Source organism: Sphaeramia orbicularis, chromosome 1 (genome assembly GCF_902148855.1).
Source record: "Sphaeramia orbicularis chromosome 1, fSphaOr1.1, whole genome shotgun sequence".
NCBI lineage: Eukaryota > Metazoa > Chordata > Actinopteri > Kurtiformes > Apogonidae > Sphaeramia > Sphaeramia orbicularis.
In genome coordinates, this window is record NC_043957.1 from 34,518,541 (window position 1) to 34,543,737 (window position 25,197).

Sequence of the window (25,197 nt, forward strand, 5' to 3'; positions counted from 1 at the left end):
ATGTTTTATGTGACTTTTATGTGGGATTTGGATACTGAGAAGGTTAGAAGGAGTAGGATTCTACAGGGCCAAAATCAAACCACCCTCTGAATATTCAGGCAGGAGTGGGCTGATGCAGGACCCTTCTGGAGGGCGGTTTGGAGGCCTCAGGCTGAGACTGGACCTCTTGGGCAGACAGCCAGCACATCTGAAATAGTGGTGGAGCTGGACAGGCTGCAATGCCAGACATGGTACAAGAATGACACCTAACCAGTGCAAGACGTCAGTCAGTGTGGATATAGTTAGAAAGCATGAAGCTAAGCTAATTATCACACTGCTGCAATATTGGTATCTATACAGAGGAGAACGTGGACCTGGTCGTGACTTGGGAAAAGAGGGAAGTTGGGATGACAGTAGGGGCTTTTCCATTGGACATTTGCACAAAACTTTACCGATATTTACTAAATGTCGAAAAACCAGAAGTAAGTAATGTCAGTTTTTCCATTAAATCACCAATGCGATCATTTCTTTATTTATTATCGCGAGATGACACGAGAAGTCATTCCATAAACATGGCGACAAATGTAAATATCAGGTTGATTTACAGATTTACACAGTATTGTTATAGATTATCCTTCTATATCATACTAAATTTAAAAATGATTTGTTTCCTGGTGTGTCCACACATACCGCACCATGTTTCTTTTAAAACTCTTCTTCGTCTTCCCTTGTTGTAACGTCCATTTTGTTTTATTCACGTGACTAGTTTTGGGAAAAGGTCTTTCCATTGCAGTTTTGTGTGATACAGCTACCATTTGTGCTATGCCTGAAAAACAACCTCTTGCCGGCGCAAAAACTTTTGGAGAGTTTTGACGAAATTGTTGTTTTTCCCTGAGGCAAATTTTTATGTGCAAGCTGCAAAGAAACTAGTGTTGCAAAGAAACCAGAAGATTCAACTGTGAGAATATTAGAGTCAAACCATCTCACAACTCACACATACACACACACACACAAACAGAAAGAAACAGAAACCTGTGAAAAGCCACAGACCAACGTATCTCAGGTTGATGCATGCAAACTTGACAATAATTTAATGCATTATAATGTAGTGAGTTTATCTCTTATTATCTATCACTTATATGACGTACTTTAATGCACAGACATTCAAAAACCCATAATTATATAATATACTGAAAATACAATGCACTCTCTATTTTATTGCATATTTTGTGCTGATAAATGTGCATGCGAAGGCTGTTTGTGGTACCTGTGACGAGGTGGCTGAGGTACATATATATATCTGTATGAGACCACCAGTTGCAAACACATGCAGAGGATTCACTGGTTGGTCTGAAGCCTGACTTTGTGTGTGATGCAACATTTTCTCATTAGCAAATATATTTTGTAAATGAAAAAAGTTCCATTTCTTTTTGCATTTGGTGTGTCAGTTGCTGGTCTGTACTACATTCTTGTGTTGTATGATGGTGCACTTACTGTAAAACCTTTGTGTAGGTATTTTTGTCATCTCCTGAGCTGTTGTTGTGACTGGAGCCATGAAGGACAACGTGCTGATTTTCACTTGTCTGGGTTTACTCCTTCACTGGGTGCTGCCTGTTACTTCTACAAAGGTGAGAGAAACTTTCTTCTGAGATCATTTGATCATTTGTTTTGTTCCAAGTATCACATAAAAAATGAGTTTTTATCATCACTTGGAATCCCATTTTTGTGGATGTGGGTGTTAGCTCCATTGGTTGATAATAACCTATAGCAGTGGTTTCCAACCTTTTTTGGCTCGTGACCCGATTTTAACATCACAAATCTCTGGTGACCCCAGACAGTCAAAATGGACTTTTTTTTTTTTTTGCCAACATTAATTTGTTTTTGATCATGCAATACTTTGCTATACTATATTGCAAATAAACATTAATTTTAGATGACATTTAGTCTATATAATGCAGGAGTGTCAAACTCATTTTAGTTCAGGGGCCACATTCAGCTAAATTTGATCTGCAGTGGGCCAAACCAGTAAAATAATAACATAATAATATGTAAATAATGTCAACTCCAAACTTTTCTATATTTTAGGGCAAGAAAAGTTAATTTACATTATGAAAAGGTTTACATCTACAAACTATCCTTTCAAAAGATGTGAATAATATGAACAAACTGAAAAAATAAGTGTAATTTTAACAATATTATGCCTCAGTTTGTCATTTACACATGTACATTATAACTTACAGATCACAGTGGATCTACAAACACACAAAACAATGAGTAACAGGCAGAATATTGTTAAAATTGTATTTACTTCTCTTAAGACATTTCAGGTTGTTCATATTTGTTCAGGTTATTCACATTTTTTGCAAAATTATACTTTGTTTTAGTGTAAATACATGAAAATATTTACATTTACAAAGACAAACATTTGAAGTTGTCATTATTTATATTATGATAGTATTTGACTGGTCCTGCCCACTTGAGATTGAATTGTTCTGAATGTGGAACCTGAACTAAAATGATTGTTAATATCTTAGTGTAATTCTTGCATTTCACAAATTCATCCCAAGGGCCGGACTGGACCGTCTGGCAGGCCAGATTTGGCCCCCGGGCCGCATGTTTGACACCTGTGATATAATGTATATTATTATGGACGGAGTTAGAAAAACCAGGTGTAGATTACTGCACAAAGTGAGAATTTGATTTTCCTTGGTCAGGATATGTACAGTCAGTCCAGCTTGGATTTACAAGGCTGACAATTAATACTGAACAAACAAGAACTCAAACTATGAATTATGAAAGAGCTGCAGCATCTGAAACTGACCACAATGAACATTTGACAGATAAACAGAACCACAGTGCTTCAGTTTCAGACTTACAGTTTGTCTGTTATGGATTGTGATTGTCGTTCAACTCACCATATATTTTTTATTAGTAAGTTTTTAAAAATTTCTATGAATTACTAGAAATTTCAGACGACCCCATTTCAATTTCAGGTGGCACCACGTGGGGTCGTGACCCCAAGGTTGAAAAACTCTGGCCTAATACTGCAGCCTCCAGCATCTCAGAGCTCTTCATCCTGTGGTTTTAAACTAAATGTTTATGTTTGGATTAAACCAGGCATGTCAAACATGCGTCCCGGGGGCCAAAGGGTCCAGTTTGGCCCCTGGGATGTTTTTGCCAAGTGCAAAAATTCCACAGTCTTGAATTGAATTAAGCAAAAAATAAATAAATAAATTAAAAAAAAAAATAAATAAAATAGCTTGAATAAAGGAAAAAATCTTGAATTAAGCCAAAAAAAAAATCTTCAATTAAGTTAAAAAAAAAATCTTGAATTAAGCCAAAAAAATCTTCAGTTAAGTAAAAAAAATCTTCAATTAAGGCAAAAAAAAAAAAAAAAAAAAAAAAAAATCTCAAATTTAGCAAAAAATCTTGAATTAAGCAAAAAAAAAAATCTACAATTAAGTAAAAAAAAAAAAAAAAATCTTCAATTAAGCAAAAAAAAAAAATCTAGAATTAAGCCAAAAAAAATCTCAAATTTAGCAAAAAAAATCTTGAATTAAGCCAAAAAACATCTTCAATTAAGTAAAAAAAAAATCTTGAATTAAGCCAAAAAAAAAAAAAACCCTTCAATTCAGTAAAAAAAAAATCTTGAATTAAGCCAAAAAAAAAAAAAAGCAGAATTAACAACTGAATTTTTTTTCTTTGTTTTAGTGCAAAAAATAACATTAAATTATGAAAATATTTACATTTCCAAACTATCCTGTAACACTAAAATGTGAACAAATATGAACAACCTGAAATGTCTGTAGAAAATTCAGCCCAGTTTGAACTATTTGTCTGCCTGTTCCTCAGTGTTTAGTGTCTTTGTAGATCTGATCCATAATGCACATGTATAAATGAGAAGTTGAGGAATAATATTGTTAAAACTGCACTAAATTTTCTTACATTTTTCAATTTAATTTTTTTTTTTGGATAGTTTATAAAAGTAGGTATTTTCATAACTTAATGTTTTTTTTTACACTAAAACAAAAATTTGGAGTTGTCATTATTTATAGGTTATTATGTTATTATTTTACTGGTTCGGCCCACTGCAGATCAAATTTAGCTGAATATGGCCCCTGAACTAAAATGAGTTTGACACCCCTGGAATAACAACAACAGTACTGTACTCACTGTAAAATTCCTGAAACTTGAGCACTGTTGTGACTTCCACTATTCAGGGTGAGATGCAAGTTTTGTAAAAACTGTGTAACAATTTAGGATTTTTTTTCTTCATGCTTTTCTAGATCATCTTTCATCCGCGAGAGGCCAAACCTACAACACAGAATATTCCTTTGGACATGGCTGGAAAGTCTGTTGATGATATGTACTTCAGCTGCTTCCAAAAGATGACAAACACAGTCGAAAAAAAATTTTTTCAAAACGAAATGAAGGACAGAAATTTCGCCAGTGTCTGGAATAAGACAGAAAACTGTGCAAACAACAATATAAAAAAAAAACAAGATGTTGACAAGGCTCTAAACAAAAATCATATGCAAGCAATCTGTCTTTACACAGATGGGGGCAAGGAGAAGTTTTACAGCACTTTCAATGAAGCCGTCCGAACTGGTGGCAGTACCTATACTACCTCCTTCCACTACCACTCCTTCCATTTCTGGCTTACTTCTGCCATACAGATCCTTAGAGCTAATCAACAAAAGTGTCATCCTACATACCGCAGAACTAATCTCAAGTTTAAGGGAAAAGTTAATGAAAGAATTCGGTTTGGTTACTTTGCCTCTAGTTCCTTTAACAAAAATATGACCCACTTTGGTAAAGAGACCTGTTTTTGTATCAACACATGTTACGGCGCTGACCTAAAAAAATATCCGAAATTTGGAGAAATGGAGAAGGAAGTACTTATCCCTCCTTATGAGATTTTCAAGGTAACAAAGAAAAATTCTCGTGAATGCCTACCAGAATGTAAGGTAAGATATACCTTGGAGAGCGCAGGAGTTCTGAGCTATCAGAACTGCAAAGCGGTGGGCACTTAGACTTGTATGGGAGCAGTTATACTGTACTAAGTGTGCTTAGTAAACACAACCTGAGCTTATTTCAATGCAGTTTTAAGTGTCATGTTTGAGTGTTTGTAGAGCAAATTGTAAAGCAGGGGTGTCAAACTCATTTTAGTTCAGTTCCACATTCAGCTAAATTTGATCTGCAGTGGGCCGAAGCAGTAAAATAATAACATAATAATATGTAAATAATGTCAACTCCAAACTTTTCTCTATGTTTACAGTGAAAAAAGTTAAATTACATTATGAAAAGGTTTACATCTACATACTATCCTTTCAAACAATATGAATAAGATGAACAAACTGAAAAAAAAAAAATTGTAATTTTAACACTATTATGCTTTAGTTTATCATTTCCACATCTACATTATAACGTACAGATCACAGTGGATCTACAGCAGTGGTGTCCAATCTTTTTTGTCTCCTGACCCCATTTTAACATCACAAATTTCTGGTGACCCCAGACATTCAAAACAGAGACCTTTTTTGGCTAAAATTAATTTGTTTTTGATCGTCTAATAGTTTGCTATAATATGTTGCAAATTATTGTCAATTTTAGGCAACATTTAGACTATATAATGTACATTTGTATTAGTAAGTTTTAATTTTTTTTTTATCAATTATTAGAAATTTCAGGCGACCCCAGACATTCAAAACAGAGACTTTTTTCTTTGCTAAAATTAATTTGTTTTTGATCGTGTAATAGTTTGCTATAATATGTTGCAAATAAACATCAATTTTAGGCAACATTTAGGCTATATTATGTACATTTTTATTAGTAAGTTTTCTTTTTTTTTTTAAATCAATTATTAGAAATTTCAGGCGACCCCAGACATTCAAAACGAAGACATTTTTTTTTGCTAAAATTAATTAGTTTTTGACCATGTAATAGTTCGCTATAATATGTTGCAAATATTAATTTTAGGCAACATTTAGGCTATATAATGTAAATTTTTATTATTAAGTTTTCTTTTTTTTTTTTTTATCAGTTATTAGAAATTTCAGGTGACCCCAGACATTCAAAACGAAGACATTTTTTGGCTAAAATTAATCTTTTTGATCATGTAATAGTTTGCTATAATACGTTGCAAAGAAACATCAATTTTAGGCAACATTTAGGCTATACAATGTAAATTTTTATTTGTAAGTTTTCATTTTTTATCAATTACTAGAAATTTCAGGCCACCCCATTTAATTCCAGGCGACCCCACATGGGGTCCCGACCCCAAAGTTGAAAATCACTTATCTACAGTTACACAAAATATTTAGTAACAGGTGGAATATTATTAAAATTGCATGTATTTCTCTTAAGATGTTTCAGGTTGTTCATGTTTGTTCAGGTTACTCAGATTTTTTGTGAAATTATACTTTGTTTTAGTGTAAATACATGAAAACATTTACATTTACAAAGAGAGAAATTTGGAGTTGTGAGTATTTATAGGTTATTATGAGATTGAATTGTTCTGAATGTGGAACCTGAACTAAAAGGATTGTTAATATCTTCAGTGTAATTTTCGCATTTCACAAATTCATCCCAGGGGCCGGACTGGACCCTTTGACGGGCCGGATTTGGCCCCCGAGCCACATGTTTGGCACCTGTGTTGTAGAGTTACAGCTGTATTTGTTCCATTTATCTAGAAAACATCTCATGTATTTTTGTTGGATTTAATTATGTCCATTTCTGCTCTATGTCTAAAACATGTTTTGAGTCAAAATCAATAAATGTTTGATGCTGCAAAAAAAAAGAAGAGAATTTGCATGTATTTATTTGTTTGTTTGTTTATTATGGATGGAGCAAATTACCCAAAGCAAATTACCCAAAGTGGAAAAATTAGATATAAACTGTTGTTTCAACCATACCTGAAATAGCAGTCATTCACATCCATTTACACCAGGGGTCTCAAACATGTGGCCCGCCAAAAGTTCCAATCCAATGGGAGGAATTTTCAAAGTGCAAAACTTCCACAGTCAAGGCTGTCGAATTCATTTTAGTTCAGGTTCCACATTCAGACCAATATGATCTACAGCAAAAATAATAACAGCATAATAACCTACAAAAAAATGACTCCATATTTTCTTCTCAGTTTGATGTGAAAAAAATAATATTACATTATGCCTGTAAATAATGACAACTTCAAATATTTGTCTTTGTTTTAGTGCAAAAAATAACATTAAATTATGAAAATATTAACATTTACAAACTATCCTGTAACAATAAAATGTGAATAACCTGAACAAATACGAACAACCTGAAATGTCTAAAGAAAATTAAGCACAATTTGAACTATTTTCTCCCTGTTACTAAATGTTTAGTGTCTTTGTAGATCCGACCCATAATGCACATGTAGAAATGATAAGTTGAAGCATAATATTGATAAAACTGCACTTATTTTTCTAAGGAAATTTAAGTTTTTTCAGATTATTCACATCTTTTTGGTTTGGATAGTTTATAAAAGTATTTTCATAATTTCATGTTTTGTTTTGTTTTGTTTTTTTCACTAAAACAAAGACAAAAATTTGAAGTTGTCATTATTTATAGATTATTATGCTATTATTTGACTGGTCCGGCCCACTGGAGATCAAATAAAACAGGTAGAAAGAAGCCGTGGAAGAAAACAAAAAACAAAAGCAAAACATATACATGACTTCATATGCAAAAAGGAGTGGGAGGAAGTAGACCTTATTTAATCCCACCCCTTCACCTCTTTTTTTTTTTTTTTTTTTTTTTTTTTTTTTTTTTTACATTTTTATCTATTTCTTCTTGTTTTTATACATTCTACATTCTGTGGGCAATAAAGGTTTAAAAGACCATGTTTCCCCACTGTGCATAGAACAACAAACCCTTTGAATGTTGACTGTAAACTGCATGGTTCAGTCTGGCTGCAGTGTTACTACCCTCTTCCACCACAAGGGGGCAACAGAGACCACACAGCCTCATACAGTCAATGAGCTGAGCACCACTGCTCCACTCCTGTGCTCCACTAGTGACCACAGCAACAATCTGTGGTTCTGTGCAACTGTCTCACCAAGTTTACAACAACTGAGACAAGACAAGTTTATGAATACAGTTCAATACATGAGCAAACTGCAGTGTGTTTTACTTCAAGAAATGTAACATGAAACAGGAAATAATAGAAAGTGTTGAAAAGATAAAAATATAGTAGATCTGTGTTTTATTCTGCTTCATTTCTTTTCTTATCTTTCCTTATCCTTTCTTATCTTTCCTTTTCTTCCCTTTTCTTTCCTTTCCTTATCTTTTCTCATCTTATCTTTCCTTTTCTTATCTTTTCTTTCTTTTTCTTATCTTTTCTCATCTTACCTTTCCTTATCTTATCTTTTCTTCCCTTTTCTTTCCTTTCCTTATCTTTCTTATCTTCCTTTTCTTATCTTTTCTTATCTTTTCTTATCTCATCTTTTCTATTCTTATCTTTTATTTTATCTTTTCTTTCCTTTTCTTATCTTTCCTTTCCTTTTCTAATCTCATCTTTTCTTATCTTATCTTATTTTATCTTTTCTTTCCTTTCCTTTTATCTTTCCTTTCATTTTCTTTTCTTATCATTCCTTTTCTTATCTTTCCTTTTCTTTTCTGATCTATTTTCATTTCTTTTCTTCCTTTTCTTATCTCATCTTTCCTTTCCTTTTCCTTTCTTTTCTTCCCTTTTCTTTTCTTTCCTTTCCTTTCCTTATCTTTCCTTTTCTTATCTTATATTTTCTTCCCTTTTCTTTTATCTTTTCTTATCTCATTTTTTCTATCCTTATCTTTTCTTATCTTTCCTTTTCTAATCTCATCTTTTCTTATCTTTTCTCATTTTATCTTTTCTTTCCTTTTCTTATCTTTCCTTTCATTTTCTTTTCTTATCATTCCTTTTCTTTTCTGATCTATTTTCATTTCTTTTCTTCCTTTTCTTATCTCATCTTTCCTTTTCCTTTCTTTTCTTCTCTTTCCTTTCCTTATTTTTTCATTTCTTCTTTCTTTCATTTTCTTCTCTTCTCTTTCCTTTTCTTATTTCATATATTCTTATCTTATATTTATTTATCTTATATGTTCTTTTCTTATCTTCTCTTACATTTTCTTTCTTTATCTTATCTTATCTTATCTCTGTTCATATGACTTTGCCCCATGCATCACACACCCCATGTCCACCACACATTACAAACACCATGTATTGTTTAGTCAAATCTACAGTTTTTGCATGCCAGCACATTGCACACACATTATTTGGTTACTGATCATCATAGTATTAAAAAAAAAAAAAAATATATCATCAAATCATCAATCATCAAATATATCATCAAATCACTAACTATATATATATATATATATATATATATATATATATAGTTAGTGATTTGATGAAAGCCAGAGCTTCATCAGCAGACAACAAAGGTTTGTACTTTTCATCTTTTCTTACTTGAAAGAAATAACCAATAGAAGAGTTGGTCAGTTCTTTAGCTATTTTTATATTGAATCATTTCCAACTATGAATCCTGTTTTGTGTTCATGATCAGGGGTCTCAAACTCATTTTCTTTCAGGGACCACATTCAGCCCGATTTGATCTCAAGAGGGCCGGACCAGTAAAATAATGGCATAATAATCTATAAATAATGACAACTTCAATTTTTTGTCTTTGTTTTAGTGAAAAAAAAACAAAAACAAGAAAAACACATTTAAAGTCAAAGGAACATGTATTTAAGAAACTAGAACATCACTGTTAGAACATCACAACAACATGTGTGCTGGTCCAGACCCCTGTCCCCTTAGACCCCCATGTGTGCTAGTCAAGACCCCTGTCCCCTTAGACCCCCATGCGTACTGGTCCAGACCCCTGTCCCCTTAGACCCCCATGTGTGCTGGTCCAGACCCCTGTCCCCTTAGACCCCCATGTGTGCTGGTCCAGACCCCTGTCCACATCCACATGACCCCTTTGAACATCATTCCTTACATTAGTTCCATTACTGCATGGAACTGAACAAAGCACAGGTGGACCTGACAGACCCTGGAGACCACATTGGATCTGACAGACCCTGGAGACCACATTGGACCTGACAGACCCTGGAGACCACATTGGATCTGACAGACCCTGGAGACCACATTGGACCTGACAGACCCTGGAGACCACATTGGACCTCAGATTGTGGACTCACTGTCCTCTCTGGAACTGCTGATGTCACTGTCATGTAATGTATTCTGAAATGACCAAAAATAGTCCCTTGCCTGATCACAGGTCCAGTTTTCAGGTATAAAGTGTAGTTCTCCATTAGTCCACAGGGTGGCAGCACAAAATAACTCAGTGACATCCACAGAACACACTGGTTCATTGACTGTACATCCAATGAAAAACCTCTGGTCAGTTCCTTCTTTTTCAGCTCCTCCACTCCTCGGTGCTTCGTGGTTCCTCATGAATCCATCTCAGAGAATCATCTGGAAGGATGTTTCACTGCCTTTAAAGTCACATGATGGACCGAGGAGGCGGAGCTACAGGAAGTCTGCCTCACCTTCTGTGACATCATCAGAGGGAGGGGTGAGGAGTGGAGGAGAAGAAGTGAGGAGTGGAGGAGAAGAAGTGAGGATGTGCTGCTGCTTTCACATCTGTCGATCATCTGGACTCAGCTGATCCTCACACAGTCCTGATCACAGTGCCTGTTCCACAGATCACAACCACCATCTGAAGAAAGAAGAAAATACAAACAGATCAGAAAGAAATGTTTACGGAGACATTTCTGAATTTATTCAAACCACAGAGGAATCACTAAAAATAATCAAACAGACTTCTAATCATGGAGGTGTTCACCAAACCAGCACAAACTGACATTACTTACTCCAGTCTCTCCAGTTTACAGTGTGGACTCTGAACAAGGTCCTTCAGTTCTTTAACATCTGAATCCTTCAGGTTGTTCTGACATAAGTTGAGTTTTATCAGATGTGAGGGATTGGACTTCAGAGCTGCCGCCAGATAAGAACAGCTGATTTTGGACAAACTGCAGTCATACAACCTGAATAAAGAAGAAATGATGGAGATTAAAATTAATGAACATTTCAGCCAAATATATTAAGGTTTTCAACATGAATGTGAAATATTCAACATTCATTTCAACCAAACAGTTTTTACTGACTGTAATTTTTGTAGCTGCAAGAAAAATCAAACATTAAATGGTGTCAACTATACAGTGGTTAGAAAAACTCTGTGAACCCTCAAAGTTTTCTGCATGAATTGCTCATAAAATATGATCTGCATCTCAGTCACCAGTATAGACAAACAGAATGTGTTGAACCCAAAACCACACAGCAAATGGGGGGTTAAAAGCTTTGCTCAAGGGCACATCAGCCAACAACTCTCCACCAGTCCAGGGAATCGAACCTGCGACCCTTCGGTCACCAGTCGACTCTCCAGCCAATCCAGGCCACGGCAGCTCCAATCATGGAGGACAAAATGGAATCCTGAGTTTGTCAACATGTAAACATAGAAGTAAAGTGACTAGAGTGGCTTCAGAAACAGAAAAAACACCTTTTGGAAAGAGCCAATCAGAGCCCAGAGCTGAATCCAATAGAGACGCTGTGGACTGAACTCACCAGAGCCATTCACAGCAGACATGCTCAGAATAGAGCTGAGCTGATGCAGTTGTGTCACAAAGAATGATCCCAAATGTCCCTGGACATTGTGCAGGTCAGATCAGCAGCTCCAAAAACACTGGTTTAAGGTTATTGGTGCAAAAGGAGCTTCAATCATTACATTCGCTGGGACTGTTGAAGAGTTGTGCTCAAAAAAGACATGAAATGTTATTAGTGTTTGTGTGCTATTAGCTTAAACACATTGTATTTGTCTGTACTTGTGACTGACATGGAGATTAGATCAGATTTTATGACCAATTCATGCAGAAAACTACAACATTTCAAAGGGTTCACACAACTGTTCTTGGAACTGTAAAACAACATAATGGATGTCAGTTATGTTTGTTCATAAATGAGGTTCAGCTGCTCCTAAAACAGAACTCTATCAAACTAACACTGAACTGACCACAGATCCTGTAGTTTACAATGTGAACGCTGCAGGAAATCACACAGCTCCTTCACTGATGAATCCTGGAGGTCGTTTCCACCCAGATCCAGTTTTATCAGATGTGAAGGATTGGACTTCAGAGCTGAGGCCACAGAAGAACAGCTGATCTGTGATAAACTGCAGTTAATCAACCTGAAAAAAGAATAAATCATACAGATTAAAATGTATTAATGATCCAGTCAGATGTGTTTAGGTTTTAATTGGTGACTTAACTCGACTGAAATTTACACTTTTGTTCAATCACTTTCTCATTTGTTTCAGTTCCATGTCCACAGAGTCAGTGTCTTCTACAAACACACACCTGAACACATCAGTTCACATTTGATGTAAAATAACCTTCAACCAATTAAAGCCTTTAAACTTCACCCAGTGACTCCTCCTGCTTTAACTAGAACACATGCTGTTTGTCATTAGACGACTGTCCCTCAAAGTACAATGAAAAAATACTAATGACTTCAATCACTATAGAACACATATACTGTGTGTTTCCTCTAGTTTTTCCTGCTTCAATGTTACATTGTAGAATAAAAGACAAAACCTTTGAGTGTGTGTACAGATAATAAAACATATAAACTCTAGAACAGTAACACTGAACTGACCTCAGATCCTGTAGTTTACAGTGTGGACTCTGCAGGAAATCACACAGCTCCTTCACTGATGAATCCTTCAGCTCGTTTAAACTCAGATCCAATTTTATCAGATGTGAAGGATTGGACTTCAGAGCTGAGGCCACAGAAGAACAGCTGATCTCTGATAACCTGCAATAATCCAACCTGAAGAAAGAGTCAGTGATGTAAATTAAATCCATTCAGGATCCAGTTCTATATATTTAGGGTTTAATCACATGTTTCAGACTGTTTTTGTCAGATTTCTATGTGTAAACTCAAATGTCTAAAGTGTCAGACAAATGTAAACAGTAAACAGACCAATATTTACACATTATTTCTACATGTGTATAAATCTGCATCAAATAGAGGGAATGTTTCCTTATTATTAACATTAATGTCAGTATTTAGTGAGTGTCAAACTGTTGGAATATGTTTTCATGGTTTGATGTCATAGAAATGCAAACCCCAGTGGATGATGTTCTCTATGACATCACCAAAAGTCTAAAGCTTTTCCATTGGAGCTGAAGTACTGTCCTGCAGTAAATGCAGATCATTATTCCACCACTGTCACTGATGGAAATGTTTGAGCTGAATATTCACTTTCTCTCTGATGTCATATTAGTTGGAGTGAACAAACACTGAAACTAGGACTGGTTTCCTTTGGAGTCTTTCCACCTATACATCTCTAGTTTCAGTTCAGAACTCTCATCTGTGTTGTTGTTCATTTGGGAGCGTTGTCATTAATGGATCATCTTTTCATGTGGGACAGATCATCACACTCATATGATTGGACTCCTCACTTTCTGGACCTGAACAATGACTGAACTTGTGGGACTTTCATCCTACAACCTTCAGACGTTCTACACACATAAAGGTGAACACTCCAGACTTACTTGTAGTTTGGAACTTTCACCTCCGTCATTTTGGCTCATGCTGTTTTATACTCTTTAGAGTTTTTGTCTGATTTGATCTTTGGTCAATCACATGTTTAAAAAAGCAGTTTTACAGCTTTAGATTCACTTCAGATTCCACAATTTCAACTTGATGATCATCTTGTCTATTTGAACAAATGCAGTATTTTATCATGTGTTTATTCTTTCTTTGTTGTCAACACAAAGTAAACTCTTCCTCCATGTTGAACTGTTGTCTGAATACAGTTGGTGAACATTTGAACAACAGTGTCTTCCTGTTCTTGGTGTTCTTCAGTTTCTGTCAGTTCTTTGTGTTTAGATACTGATGAATCTGTCATGACTCTATTGTACTGATGGAGTGGATTCTGATCAAATGGACATCATTATATTTCAGAGAATTCCATTTTCAGTGTCTGTCAGTGCATCCACAAACACACACACTGTTTATGTTTATGGTCATTTCAACGTACAAATTTATATTATTATTAAAAAAAAATACAATACGGGTATTTTGGATTTCATTTTGATATGTCTTATGAATTGTTTTTTCGTTTTATTGTTACAAGTTCCTTCATATATTTGTTCTCATCTCTGATGAGGCTCTGTTGTTGGTAAAACATATAAACTCTAGAACAGTAACACTGAACTGACCTCAGATCCTGTAGTTTACAATGTGGACTCTGCAGGAAATCACACAGCTCCTTCACTGATGAATCCTGGAGGTTGTTTTCACTCAAACTCAGTTCTATCAGATGTGAAGGATTGGACTTCAGAGCTGAGGCCACAGAAGAACAGCTGATCTGTGATAAACTGCAGTCATACAACCTGAAGAAAGAATAAATGATGTAAATTAAATCCATTAATGACACACATTTTATTTATTTTTAGGGCTGTGAAAATTAACGCACTAACTCAGATTAATCCATCATCATAATTAATCTGATCATAAATGTTAACGTCATTAACCCATCTGCAGCAGAATGACTGTGAACGTCTGCTCCAACACATTTGGGTCAGTTTGTCCAGTAGAGTTAGAACAGAACCAGCAGAACCCACCCATAAAGAACAGAACCAGCAGAACTGACCCATAAAGAACAGAACCAGCAGAACCCACCCATAAAGATAGAAGAGCAGAACCAGCAGAACCCACCCATAAAGGACAGAACCAGAAGAACTGACCTATAAAGACAGAAGAGCAGAATCAGCAGAACCAACCCATAAAGAACAGAACCAGCAGAACCCACCCATAAAGGACAGAACCAGAAGAACTGACCTATAAAGACAGAAGAGCAGAATCAGCAGAACCAACCCATAAAGAACAGAACCAGCAGAACCGACCCATAAAGAGCAGAACCAGCAGAACCGACCCATAAAGAGCAGAACCAGCAGAACCGACCCATAAAGACGGAAGAGCAGAAATATGAGGACAAAAAAACCCAGACGAACAGTCGACCCACAGAAAATCTTGGACCCACTCTGCAGGAAGGAGTTTTCCATTCACTGAAGCACTTCCAGATTCAAATACCACATTAACACCAAGCAGACGTTAGTCTGGATTCTGCCAACACTTGGGCTGACAGAATCCAAACTTGTGACAAACATGTTTAGTGCAAATATACTGAAAAAAAAAAATAAAGTAAGGTCCGCACAACCTGTGAGCTCCCAAAGAATTTATTAACAGACATGAGGCCAGTCGGGCTTCGACCCGAAACGTTACTGTCTTTTTTTTTTTTTTTTCATCCAATTTTTTTGGGATCCTGCACACCCTTCATTTTCTGGATATGAGTGTCGATCACCTCTAGTGCAAATATATTCCCTTCTTTCTTGAGTTTGTTTGCTCAAGCAAAATGAAACACCGTTAATACAGATAAAAAATTAATGAGATTTAATCATGAGTAATCCAAACTAATCCACAGCAACCCTGTGATTAATCTGATTAAAACTTTTAATTGTCTGACAGCACTATTTATTCTACGATCAATACAATATGTAAAGTACAAATACTAGATTCCTAAAGTCGTTCTCATTACAAGTAAAATGTAATTAAATGGTTTCAACTCATAATACTTAATGTGCAGGAAAATTATTGCTGTCAGTGTTCTTTAATTTATAACTCAGTCCATAAATGAAACAATTCATGTTTCAGTTTATTACAAATATTTAAACTCAACCCATCTGCTGATCTATGGGTTTCACTGTATGTAATATGTACATTTATTCAATATTAGAAGATGATGTTCTTGTTTAATGTTCAATCCTCTGATCTAAGCTGAAAAGGTTTCAAACAGAAAATTATAAACTCAAGAACAGACATCTGATGACAGCTTTTCTTGGTGTTATATTATTATTTTACTTTGCGTTATCTTATTTTTATCAGTATTTTGTATTTCATCGTGGTGCTTTTACTTGACTGTATTAAAAGAACATCTTCAACTCATCATATGATGTAAAATAAAGGATGATGATGGGTTTGTATGACAAAGGTTTGGTTGTTTAATGCTCACACATCTGATCATGTAAACGTGTGTGAATCTTACATATGAAACATTTAAAGTATTTTTAAAAACATTTCTTTCATCGTAGGTTTTCAGTGTCAGTTTTGGTTGTCTGAGATCAGATCAGGAACAGCTGTTGTTCCACTGGACCACATGGTGCTTCAGTAATTAGCACTATGGCCTCTGAGCAGAAGGAGGATTCCAGCACCAACTGTGTGTACCTTTGTGTGTGAGTGCTGCCTGTCTGCATGGGTTCTCTCTGGGTTCTCCAGGTTCCTAACATCCTCCTTCTTCATAGTTTCAATGGGAAATCGAAATCCCTCATAGGTGTGAATGTGAGAATGAATGGTTGTTTGTGTGTGACAGTACTGCAGTGAACAGGGTGGACCCCACTTTCATCTATAGGTAAGCAGGATCACCTCTGGCACCCCCATGACCCTCAAGAGGAAAAACAGATGGATGTGTTTGGACTGGACAGTCAGTGAACTAACCTCAGAGTTTCCAGTCTGCAGTTTGGACTCTCCAGTCCAGACGCCACTTTCACTCCTGAATCCTGTAGGTTGTTGACACTCAGATCCAAAAGTCTCAGATGTGAAGGATTAGACTTCAGAGCTGAGGCCACAACTTCACAGTGAGTCTGTGAGAGTCCACATTCATAAAGTCTATAAATACAGAATTTACAGGAAATTAATTATGAACACATTTATTGAACATCTGAGTCTGAACGAGGTCAGGATATGGTGTTGTGTGACACCAGTTTAATGAACAGTTCTAAGGTTTAAAAAAGACAAGAAAACCAGATGAATAAAATAGACGAGTATAAAGACAGATGTAATGACAGCTTCCAAACAATTAAACCAAACACCCTAGATCTGCCCCTAGTGGCTGGATGTAGTATAGTTCAGACTGTTCTCCTGTTCTATGGGACTTCAGACAAACTACACAGTCAAAGTAAACATCCAATAAATGTTCATTAGGCTGATATTTATTAAAGAAATCATTTGACTAATTACTTAGATTTGAATAAGTTACATGATGATCTTAAAATGAGTGATCGACCGCTTCAATGACCAATCAGTGTCAAGAATCCCTCAGAAACACAAACAGAAACCAATCAGTCATCTGGTGGGTGGACCTCACATCCCAGTGTCTCTACTCTGTTGACTCTGATCATACAACCATCATGGCAGTTCCCATATTTCACTTTGACATAAACACAAGACAGAGGGTCATGTGATCCATCTTTAGATTCAGTCTATGATTCATACTGTTCATATTCTCATCAGTACTTACATGGCCTCTCTGCAGTTCCTCACAGCTGGGATCAGTCTGTGTCTTCCTTCATATGATGTGTTGTACTTCTGCAGGTTCAGTTCATCCAGAACCTCCTCTGACATCTCCAACATGTAGGCCAGAGCTGAACACTGGATCTCAGACAGTTCCTTCTGTGATCTGTTCTCTGACTTGAGGAACTCTTGGATCTCCTGATGGACTGTTTGGTCCTTCATCTCCGTCAGACAGTGGAAGATGTTGATGCTTCTGTCAGGACAGATGTCCGTAGTGTTCATCTGCTTCAGGTTCATGATGACTTTATGGATGCTCTCTGGACTGTTCTCTTTTGGACCCAGCAGACTTCCTAAAAGTCTGTGGTAGGACTCCAGACAGAGGCCATGAAGAAAACGAACAAACAGATCCAGGTGTCCGTTCTCACTCTGAAGGGATTTTTTCATGACTTTTCTGAGGAAAACATCCAGGCTCTCACTGACTGTGAAATGCTTCAGAACCTCTGTGTTGTTGCTGGTGTAACAGTGGTAGATGTAGACTGCAGCCAGAAACTCCTGAACACTCAGGTGAACAAAGCTGTAGATTGTTTTCTGGAAGATCACAGTCTCTGTTTTGAAGATCTCTGTACAAACTCCTGAGTACACCAAGGCCTCTGTGACGTCCAGACCACACTGATCCAGGTCTTCTTGGTAGAACATCATGTTTCTTTTCTCCAGTTGTTCAAATGCCAGCCTCCCCAACTTCAGAAGGACTTCCATGTCTGCCTTTGTAGGCTCTTCTAGACTTGTTTCATGTCCTTTTTTGCACTTCTTCTTCCTCTTTGTCTGGACCATGATGAAGTGTGAGTACAGGTCTGTCAGGGTCTTAGGCAGCTCTTCTCTCTGGTCTGAAGTCAACATGTGCTCCAGAACTATAGAACTGATCCAGCAGAAGACTGGGATTTGACACATGATGTGAAGGCTCCTGGATGTCTTGATGTGTGAGATCATTTTGTTGGACAGATCTTCATCAGTGGATCTCTTCTTGAAGTACTCCTCCTTCTGGTCATCAGTGGTGAAGCCTCGGACCTCTGTTACCCTGTCCACACATGAAGGAGGGATCTGATTGGCTGCTGCAGGTCTAGATGTTATCCAGATCAGAGCTGATGGAAGCAGGTTCCCCTTGATGAGGTTGGTCAACAGGACGTTGACTGATGACTTCTGAGTGACGTCTGAAACAACCTGACAGTGGTGGAAATCCAGTGACAGTCTGCTTTCATCCAGGCCGTCGCAGATGAACAGAAGTTTGCAGACGCTGATCTGCTCTGCTGTGACCTTCTGTAATGTTGGATGGAAAACATGGAGCAGCGTCAGCAGACTGTACTGCTCATCTGTGACCAGGTTCAGCTCTCTGAAGGACAGCGGAACCACCAGACTGACGTCCTGGTTTTCTAAACCCTCGGCCCAGTCCAGAGTGAACTTCCGCACCGAGAAGGTTTTTCCAACTCCAGCCACGCCGTGGGTCAGAACCACTCTGATGGGTTTCTGCTGCTCGGGTAAGGCTTTGAAGATGTCCTGACACCTGATTGGACTTTCTTGGATGATCTTTTTGGAAACTGTCTCCAGCGTCCTCACCTCATGTTGGGTATGAACGTCTTCACTCTGTCCCTCTGTGATGTAGAGCTCAGTGTAGATCCAGTTTAGACGGGTTCTACTTCCTGTTTCCTCAGTTCCTTCAGTCACACATTCACATCTGCTCCTCAGACTGAGTTTATGTTCAACTACAACCAGACAACAAACACTTGAAATAAACACAGCTGGGTCAAAACATCTGTTCTCATCTGTCAGTGAATGTTAATACTATTTCATATTGACAACAGTTTCCAAATGACAAACCCTAGACCTGTTACTATGGAAACCACTGATCAGACATGGATCTGATTTATACAAACAGGAATCATTCCAAAGCAGTTTTAACAACACGGACAAGATGATTGTCACTGACCAAATACTGAATAATGTGATTGAATTTACAGAGAATCAGTGAGTTACTTTGACCATCATCCTCTGTAAAACATTTAATTTGATCAATAGGAAATAAAATCAATATTTCAGTTGATCATTTCCAACATTTGATAGAAAATGTAGTTCAGTCTAATGCAGTTCAAATGTTCTTTGTTGTGCTGCTCAGTCAGTGACAGTTGAACACATGTTGTGTTTAGTGAAGCGCAGACATGTTCAGACAGATGTCCAGTCTTACTTTGGACAGAGCTGTGGATCTGCAGCTCAGCTCTTGTTCTTGATGTTTCTTCACACTGGGGACAGGAGGAGTCTCCTGATGAACCAGACTGGTCCCAGTATGAAGTGATGCACTGTCTGCACAACCAGTGTCCGCAGCTGGTCCGGACCGGATCACTCTGGACCTTCTGACACAAAGAACAGGACGCTGGGTCCACCTCAGGAACATGAGTCCTCTCCGTCTCTCTGTGGACATCAACACATTGTTTAGAAGAAGCTTCTTCAAAGTTCTTTCAGATCAGCTGTTCAAAGGATCACATCTACACTCACAGCTCTGTGCTGGGTCAAGGACCTGGTCTGGTTGGGGATCAGACCCAGGACCTTGTTGCTGAGCAGTGCCAGTGTAAACCACTGAGCCGCCTCAACTCACAGTCTGTCTGAAAATGGCAGCTGGAAGGAATGATGAGCCTCCATTTCAGCTCACATGTCCAACCCAATGCACTGCTTGATTCTTTTGAAGCCCATGTTCAGTCAAACCCACCAGACCTGTGACCCAACAGCCTTAACCCAGCGGTCGGGTTCTGAAAACAACCCAGCATTTCTAAGTGTGTCCACACCACACAGAGGACTTCCATCTAAAACTGCTCTGGTCTTACTGGTCTGTTTCAGAGCTGATTCTCACACAAACATGTGTTTAATGTTCATTCAAATGAAGAAAACACTTCAAGCATAAAAACAGGCTCTTAGTATCTGAACCTTTACAGACATTTGGTTCAGGATTGAACGTCTTTCTTTTTGTCACATGTGAGTGAGTCTCATGTGTTTCACAGACTTTAAGGCTGTTGTTCATCTCAGAGTCTCAAACATCTTTTATTCACAGCAGCTGGAGTCCAAATGAGGAGTTTAGACCATTTCACTAAAGCTGGACTGGAAACTGTCAGTTCTACTCATACACCTGAGTTTGATTTGAACCAGTTACTGACAGGAACTGATCACATTTGACCTGCAAACTTCATCAATATACAAGCAATAAGAGTATTAACAGTAATAGTAGAGGACTGTATACGATCAAAAACACACAACTATGAACATAGAGGGTTCGGACTAATGGTTGCAGCTGTCAATCAAGACTTCAATTAGATTAAAATTCTTCTGTCAGATGAATTCATACATGTCAAATAAAGATCAGAAATAATGTCTCATCTGTAGAAACAGTCTCTTACTCTGTGTCTGAAGGTCCAGGTTCACGACTGAAGTTCAGAGGATACTCCCTGGACCGGTCACTGTTCATGGACAGACATGTGGACACTGGAGACTCTGCTCTGGGTCTGTTATACTGACCTCTGGAAACAACACAAGTACGACAGTTGGATTGGACAGTATGTTAGTGTTATTCACATCTGAACACTTCATTTTCTATCACCTTTGGTTATTATTCATGTGTGTTTTTATTCTGTCTGAAGGACACATTTGGACTTTAAAGTGGACACATCATGTCCTGTTCTGTCTGTAGTCAAATATTAAAGGTGTGTGACAGTGGACTCACTGTGGATCAGAGGGTCCTGGTTCATTACTGCCCCCTGGAGGTTCCTTTATGGACAAGCCCCTGTTTGTATCATGGGATAACTCTGCTCCGTCCTCCTCTTCATCCACACTCAGACTCATCCTGTGAACTTCAGTCAGTCTGAAAGGACAAACAGTCAAACTACTGTGAGCTCACCTCACTAAAACACTGTGTTCATCCGTCACAAACACTGACACAACAGGAAATAAGCCAGTGGACACAGAGTCCAGTAAACCTAGTGGACACTCAGCCTGGAAGGGACTCCATCCATGTTTACAGTTCCAGTCGACACCCAGAAAACCCACTGAGAGACTAGAACAGGAAAATGATCTGAATGTCAGACTCACCCTGAACCAGACGTCTTCTGTTCTTCTGTCAAAATGGAGTCTGAACTCTGAATACTTTCACTTCTGCATGGAACTGGATCAGCTGTGGACTCCTCCCCCTGCCTCCCCCTCCCTCTCTGCATTTAGTCATGTGCACTGAAAAAAAAAAAAAGTTATTATTCCAGCAGCAGGGGTGCTGAAAAAATACTGTTAAATAACGGAAAATAACCATCTGACAAAAATACAGTAATTCTTCATAATTCAAATACAGTTTTTTGTCCTAACTTTACATGAGATGTTGCATATTTTTTGGACTGTTTCACGTTTAATAAAGAATATTTACATGTATTAAAACAATCCAATTCCCTACAAATATATATAAATAATTTTCAATGAGACTCAGTTGTCCAATCCACTGATAAAAACTGTATTTGGACAGTTTATCAGTGCTTTTACATGTTATACATTCACAAAAATACATTTATTCAACATTTTTGTTGTAAAACCTCCTGTAATTACACAAGATATTTGTCAATGAACAAACAAGTCTGGTTCTACTGATAGCTTGAGTTGGCAGGAGTTTGGCCTTCCTGTCTGTGAGATGTGTGGCGTTAGGGGTAACCCCGGGTAACCCCACCGCGGTGAAGTCAGTTTGACTGTTTGACGTTAGATATTCAGATCCACCCTCTCCACCGACTCTCCGCTCAAGCTTACGCCCGGTGAGCAACTTGAGGGCCGGCAGTTTAACGTTGTATATTCGACGGGTATCCTCCTTCTCCACTACCATCATCGGCTGTCCGCTCAGGCTCACCCCGGTTGAGCAGCTCGAGGACCGGACACCCGCTTCTCACTGCAAGGCAGCTTAGGGACAGTCACAAAAAAAATTGACCCACACCTCTGGCCTGTAATTTATGATTTAAAAAAAAATGATATAAAATTGATGAAGGGATATAATTGAAATGAAAGAGGTGTGTCTTGTGTGCCCCGACTAGTACTACAAATTATGATGCTTTTGGAGTCCACAGGTCACATGACCTGGACGCTATTGAGCAAAAACCTGAAATTTATCTTTAAAAAATTGATATAAAATTAATGAAGGGGCAAAATTGAAATGTAAGAGGTGCGTCTTTTGTGCCCAGACCAGGGCTATAAATAAAAGGCCTTTTGAAGTCCAGAGGTCACATGACCTGGAAGCTATTGAGCAAAAACCTGTAATTTAGGATTAAAAAATGTATATAAAATTAATGAAGGGACATAATTGAAATATAAGAGGTGTGTCTTGTGTGCCCAGACCAGGGCTATAAATCAAAGGCCTTTTGAAGTCCAGAGGTCACATGACCTGGATGCTATTGAGCAAAAACCTGTAATTTATGAAAAAAAAAAAAAAAATCTGATAAAAATCACAGATGGGCCATAATTGATCTTTAAGATATGTTTCATGGTCCAGCAGTAGGTCTATAATCTGTAACCAATTTTGAGTATACAGTTTACTTGACACAGAGATGTCAAATTTTACCTGTTTTGAAACATTTAATGCCTTCTTAATAATGTAAGTGACAGCACTGCACCAGATCATTTATTTATTTATTTATTTATTAAATAGAGATTAATGTACACTTGATTGAATGGAGAAAATGTTTCATGGTGGCCATGAAAGACATCTAAAAGATCAAATATGGCCCTTCTGTGATTTTTATCAGATTTTTTTTTTTCATAAATTACAGGTTTTGCTCAATAGCATCCAGGTCATGTGACCTCTGGACTTCAAAAGGCCTTTGATTTATAGCCCTGGTCTGAGCACACAAGACACACCTCTTATATATATATATCACAGTGAACCTGTGCAGTTTCTATCCGACTGTCACTGTCAGAGAAAAAAGAGGAAAGAGAAGTGTTGTAAAAAAAAAAAAAATGCATCAGCTTTCTTTGAATCATCCTGTTCACTTTGAATTTGAAGTCACTTTGAATGGATTCACTTTTTTAATGATTCAAATTAACACTACTGTCAGAGTGAAAATTCAGTCCGAGTGTTCTTTTTGTTCCTTTCATGGTGTTAATTTAACTCTGTTTGAGTTCAAGGACAAAATCTGACAGTGTCAATAATAAATCCATGTGTTCATTTAACTCAGGTTGGTCAGCTTCTGAAGGGCAGCTGTGGCTCAGTTGATAGAGCAGGTTGTCCAATGACCAAAGGGTCGACGGTTCCAATCCTGGCTTTGACTGTCCACACAGCAAAATCAGAAGTGTTAATTTAACTCACACAGTGTTAATTTTAACACTTTTTCTGAGTTTATATAATTCTCACAGATTTTGAGTTAAAATTACACTTTGAAAAGTGTTAATATTTTAACTTTTTAATGGTGTTAAAATTGACTCCCATTGTGTTAACTTATGACACGACATAAGAGTACTTCTCACTCAAAATTGAGTGATTTCCTTTCACTGGGAGTGTTAATTGCTTTACATACAGAGTTACTTCATGACACAATAAAGTGTTGTTTTAACACAAACATTGTGTTCTTCCCTTTCACTCTGGGTGATCTTTCAAGAGTTCATTTATGATATTTAAGTGCATTTCTAGCCCTAAAATTAAGTTATTTCCTTTACAAAAGTGCATTAATTGACACTTTTTTTTTTTTTTTTACAATTAAGACTCATCACCAGACGTGAAAGTTCTTGCAATCACTTGCAAGGCTACAGAATTAATTCAAAACGTGTTGACAAGCTGTAAAAAAAAAAAGAAAAAAAAGAAAAAAAGAAAATCTTTGAGACATGCATCTTTTTCTTTTTATTCAAAAGATAAATAACATAGTACCATAGGAATTTATACAGTAACCATGCACAAGATAAGGCACAACTTATACACTTACAAAGAAAATAATGGCACAATATATTGGCTCTCATCTTCTCCATAAGCACTTTGTAAATCAAAGGGTTTATATGTCAAAAGACTGTCTGCTTTAACAACATCCATGTCATTACTTTCAATGACTTTGTAAGCATGCAAATGTTCGCTGAAATGATCAACTACAAGCTTGTTTACAAGGAAGCAGGTAACAGCATTAACGACAAGTATTTCCTCTATTCTGCAAAACACAGGCATTTCATGTTCAGTCTTGCTGCAAATTATTAGTCCTGGCCTGTACTCTGTCCCACTAATTGTTACCCAATTAGTTGCATGGATGTCTTGCATTACAGACTCAACATGCAAAGCTCGAGCCAACAAGTCGTGATAGTCCTTATTTTCTAAATTAATAGATTTCATTGGTCCATACTCACTACATTTTAAATGTGATGTTTCCCAATGACATGCAATTGACATTTGATGTTTTTTTTGCAAGAGATTTTGTGATATTTTTGAAGTTTTTCAGAGTGGTTTTGAAAATCCGGTGTTTTGCCTCGAACCTCATGCTCCACATATGTATTAGGGGTCCATTTTTTCGGATACAAGATGGATAGTGTATTATAAAGTGGTGTTTTGGGATCAGGTTTCTATCAGGATACAGCACTTTGAACAACTCATGATGTTCTATTATCAAATGCTTGAGAAGCACAGTCATGCCATATGTAACAGATGGAGAAAATACAATGTTGATTATTTGAAGTAAAAGCAGCAGCAAAAACCAGTTTTGGTCTCCTTCTGGTACAATGTCACCAAAAAGCAGCGGTATATTTCTTACAAGACAAAGAATCTGGATGGA

General features: G+C 37.1%; 2 protein-coding genes across 2 annotated transcripts; one reads left to right on the forward strand and one right to left on the reverse strand.

Moving 5' to 3' along the window:
* The first annotated feature begins 1,310 nt into the window (after window positions 1–1,310).
* On the forward strand, window positions 1,311–5,189 carry LOC115429836 (NAD(P)(+)--arginine ADP-ribosyltransferase 1-like). The gene is made up of 3 exons (XM_030149595.1): window positions 1,311–1,344; window positions 1,492–1,607; window positions 4,266–5,189. The coding sequence occupies exons 2-3, from the start codon at window positions 1,533–1,535 to the stop codon at window positions 5,010–5,012; spliced, it is 822 nt and encodes a 273-aa protein (XP_030005455.1). The 5' UTR covers window positions 1,311–1,344; window positions 1,492–1,532; the 3' UTR covers window positions 5,013–5,189.
* A 4,871-nt stretch (window positions 5,190–10,060) lies between these two features.
* On the reverse strand, window positions 10,061–22,283 carry LOC115417738 (NACHT, LRR and PYD domains-containing protein 14-like). Its single transcript, XM_030131788.1, has 11 exons — window positions 22,129–22,283; window positions 21,153–21,290; window positions 19,629–19,852; window positions 18,503–19,038; window positions 17,400–18,385; window positions 16,598–16,768; window positions 14,263–14,436; window positions 12,692–12,865; window positions 12,051–12,224; window positions 10,855–11,028; window positions 10,061–10,700 (listed from the first exon to the last, which is right to left on the reverse strand). The coding sequence occupies exons 1-11, from the start codon at window positions 22,281–22,283 to the stop codon at window positions 10,688–10,690; spliced, it is 2,919 nt and encodes a 972-aa protein (XP_029987648.1). The 3' UTR covers window positions 10,061–10,687.
* Window positions 22,284–25,197: the final 2,914 nt, after the last annotated feature.

Excerpts from the sequence above, each read along its gene's own strand:
- LOC115417738 (XM_030131788.1), bottom strand. The coding sequence starts at position 22,283 with ATGGTAGTGGAGAAGGAGGATACCCGTCGAATATACAACGTTAAACTG. Across the intron at positions 12,866-14,262 it reads TGTAAACTACAGGATCTGAG|GTTGGATTATTGCAGGTTAT; the intron begins GTCAGTTCAGTG and ends CTCTTTCTTCAG. Across the intron at positions 11,029-12,050 it reads TGTAAACTACAGGATCTGTG|GTTGTATGACTGCAGTTTGT; the intron begins GTCAGTTCAGTG and ends TTCTTTATTCAG.
- LOC115429836 (XM_030149595.1), top strand. The coding sequence starts at position 1,533 with ATGAAGGACAACGTGCTGATTTTCACTTGTCTGGGTTTACTCCTTCAC. Across the intron at positions 1,608-4,265 it reads TGCCTGTTACTTCTACAAAG|ATCATCTTTCATCCGCGAGA; the intron begins GTGAGAGAAACT and ends ATGCTTTTCTAG.